Source organism: Dipodomys ordii, unplaced genomic scaffold (assembly GCF_000151885.1).
Source record: "Dipodomys ordii isolate 6190 unplaced genomic scaffold, Dord_2.0 Scaffold49, whole genome shotgun sequence".
Taxonomy (NCBI): Eukaryota; Metazoa; Chordata; class Mammalia; order Rodentia; family Heteromyidae; genus Dipodomys; species Dipodomys ordii.
The window spans coordinates 1,450,385-1,454,207 of NW_012267265.1; the positions used below are offsets into that span (position 1 = coordinate 1,450,385).

At 36.2% G+C, this 3,823-nt stretch overlaps 1 protein-coding gene across 1 annotated transcript in view; it reads right to left on the reverse strand.

The window, feature by feature from the left end:
* Jchain (joining chain of multimeric IgA and IgM) overlaps positions 1-3,823 on the reverse strand; it is a 7,368-nt gene that overhangs the window by 1,543 nt on the left and 2,002 nt on the right. Inside the window, exons 2-3 of the mRNA XM_013020227.1 lie at positions 2,594-2,720; positions 581-661 (exon numbers count right to left, since the gene is read on the reverse strand). Coding sequence (XP_012875681.1) covers positions 581-661; positions 2,594-2,720 — 208 coding nt within the window. The remainder of the gene's footprint in view (positions 1-580; positions 662-2,593; positions 2,721-3,823) is intronic.

A 3,823-nucleotide genomic window follows, 5' to 3' on the forward strand; every position in this document is an offset into this window, starting at 1 on the left:
TTTTGTCGGTCGTGGGGCTTGAACTCTGGGCCTGGGCACTGTCCCTCAGCTCTTCAGCTCAAGGCGAGCGCTCTACCACTTGAGCCACAGCGCCACTTCCTCCCTGGGCTCTTTTTGCACAAGGATAGTATTCTACCACTTGAGCCACAACTCCACTTATAAAGCTTATTTTTTTGTAATTATAAAGGTGATAATAGAGAAGGGTTATGCTTGCATAAGTCAGGTAAGGAGCACATTTATTTCATGGCACCCCTGGTTTTTTCCTCCTCTCCCCACTCACAAGTTGTATAGTTAATTTTCTTTCTAGGTTTTTTTTTTTTGTCATTCATGGGTCTTGAACTCTGGGTCTGGGCTCTATCACTGAGCTCTTCAGCTCAAGGCTAGCACTCTACCACTTGAGCCACAGCACCACTTCCAGCTTTTTCTGCTTATGTGGTGCTGAGGAATTGAATCCAGGGCCTCATGCATGCAAGGAAAGCACTCTAGCACTGAGCCACCTTCCCAGCCCCAAAAGCATTTCTACTAAGTAGATTAATTAAAGGTTATTAACTTTATATATATATGAAGGAAAATCTCTTACAGATCAGACAGATGGTACACAAACTTGGTTCTTAATGGTGAAGTGGGATCAGAGATATTCTCTCTGCTGTTCAGAGGAACACTGAAAAAGAAAGAAAACAAAGCAAGATAATGAGACATAAATATTATTTCTTGTAATAAGAAAATTGCTAGAATAGTAGATGCTCTTTAATCAGAACATTGCCTACCATTTTATTTAAGCATTTTCTTATAATGCAATTCATATTTTTTATAGTTATGTGTTATATTTCATATGCTTCCCACCATACCCCAGTTAGAATAGCAATTACCAAGAAACAAACAATAACAAATGCTGGCAAGGATGCAGCCAAAAGTATTTCTAATGTAAGCTTTCCACTCTGGAAAACAGTATGGAGGATCCTCAAAAAACTAAACATAGAACTACCTTATGACCCAGCAATTCCATTCCTGGGCATTTATCGAATAATTCACAAACAAGATTAGAGTAAAGCCACCAGTACAAGCATGGTTTTTGCAGTACTGTTCCCCATAGCCAAGACATGGAATCAATCCAGATGTCTTTCAATGGACAATTGGATCAAGAAAATGTAATACACATACACACACAATGGGAATTTACTCATCCATCAGAAACACTGATACTGTACCATTTGTAAGGAAATGGAAAGACTTAGAAAAAATTGTATTAAGTGAAGTAAGTCTTCATTTGTGGTAGCTAGCATGTACCTATAAATCTATAAGTAAACATATATAGGGGGTATGCACATGGTTACAAATGAGTTAATTGAAGCATGGAAGACTCTATGGAGAGTTCAAATAGTATAATTCCTTAGAAAGACAAAGTCAAATCCCAACAAAATAAGCACCAGATAATGGGAATTGGCAAAGGGGAGCCAAGGGGAGAGGGGTAGACAAATTAAGTGGAAAGAGAGAAGAATACAGTCAAGAATTCATTGTACATAGTATGAAATTAAGAAAAGAAAGAGAGGGAATAGGTCAAAGAGAATGCTGAAAGAGGTGACATAGATCAAGATTTATTGTATTCATAAAATGCTTTATTAAATGGCAACCCTTTGTACAACCATTTAAAGATAACAAAAATCAATAAAACACTTCACATTCAAAATAAACCTGAAATTAATTTCTCTATTGATTATTTTATGCTTACTTAGCAAATCTCTGGTTTTCCTTTAAAAACCTAGCTCAAGTTTTATACTTTTGTGGTATTGACCTTAATTTTATTCCTTCCCAGTAATTGTCTTCCTCCATAGTCTCATAAAAGATCACATACATTTATTAATGTTAATCTCATTTGTTAATGCAATTAAAACACTTTCTCTTTAGAGTGGTTGTTGTCCTACACTATGGAAGTACTTATACAAAACATCTATCTATTTCCATTGCCTCAATAGATGTGTGATATGTGAAGTATGTTTAATGCTGGAGAGACATACAAGCAGATAATATTACTACCCATAATTTAAAGATGTGAAAAGTATAAACAAGAGAGGCTGGTTACTCAAATAGGTCAATTAACATTTATGTAGCAAAGTAGAAATATTTTCATGGTGATATCCAATGATAAATAGTGATTATCAACTAGCTCAGATGGTTTTGTTACCTTTTAATTTTTTCATCCATATCATCACTCCTTCATTTACAATCATTTCTATTCCAGTGGCTCTCACTAGCTACTTAGGAGACTGAGATCTGAGGAACGTGGTTCAAAACCAGCCCAAGCAGAGAAATCCATGAGACTCTGTAATTAACTACCAAAAAGCAGGAAATAGTGCTGTCTCAAGTGGTAGAGTGCCAGCCTTGAGTGAAAAGCTAACGGGGAGGGTGAGGCCTTTTAATTCAAGCCCCAGTACAAGCACAAAAAGAAAGAAAGAAAAAGGGATAGAAATTACATTTAAACAATCCTTAACAAAGGAAGGTATCTGTTTACAGTGTGGGGGGGGGGTGTAGAGGGGTAGAGCTAGGTAGGGAGAAGGGGGGGGTACAAGGAAGGAAAGAAAAAAAATCCACATACACAATCCGGATATTCCTCTCCACAATGGTTTCATTCGGATTCTTAGGAGACGGGATGATCCTGGAAGTAATACGGGTGCACTGACATTTGTTGTCAGCAAGAACAATCCTTTCATCTTCAGCTTCGGCTTCAAAGATAAAATACATTATGGAAATAAAGTCTATATGTTTTCTGTTGAGTCATTTCTCTTTCTGTATTCTTGTATATTAACTTGAACTCCGAAAAATTTAAATTTATCATTCATCAGTCCCAATTTTTTCCATTTGTTTTCTTGTCTAATGTAAATAGTTAAGTGTTGAGCTGGATGGGATTCACTAGCATAAAAGCATCTGCCTAGCAAGCACCAAGCCCTGAGTTCAAACCCTATCAAATAAATGAATAAAATAAAATAGCTAATTGTAATCTCACATCATAACAAAGGAAATCAAAGCATGCTGATTTTCACCTAATATTTCTAATCTTAGAATTATGGGCCTTGGTAAAAATCAGTGACAAACACCAAAAGAAAACAAAAAACTAGATTTTACCCCCAACCAAAGCAATTCACTCAAAAATAGACAAAAATAGAATTTGTATTCGTAGATGTAACTTGAAATGTCACATCCTTCTTGAATTCTCATTTGTGCTTTAAAAAAAAAACCTATTTTTGCTTAAATTACATTAATAAGCTACAGGCAGGTAAGTTTTTCCTTAAGATAATCTTATCTTGTAAGAGTTTAAAATGTTCAAGCCACATAACCAACAACAACAACAAAAAGAGTTTAAAATATTAAGCCAGACACTAGTAGCTCACACCTGTAATCCTAGCTACTCAGAGATTGAGATCTGAGGATCGAAGTTCAAAGCCAGCCTGGACAGGAAAGTCCATGAGACTCTAATCTCCAATTAACCACCAGAATTAAGCCACTATAACTCAAATTGGAAGAGTGCTCATGCTCACCATGAGCAAAAGAACTCAGGGACAGCATGCAGGCCTTGAATTCAAGCCCCATGACAAAACAAAAATATTCTCTGCTTCAACTCTCTTAAGCTAATTATCTTTTTTACAATAACAGTCAATTTATCATGGTATAATGTTCCAATCAAATAAAATAATCAAACTATATTAATATTTCTTATAATAATTTTTTTTATGTCAGTCATGGGGCCTGAACTCTGGGCCTGGGTGCTGTCCCTCAGCTCTTCAGCTCAAGGCTAGTGCTCTACCACTTGAGCCACAGCGCCACTTCT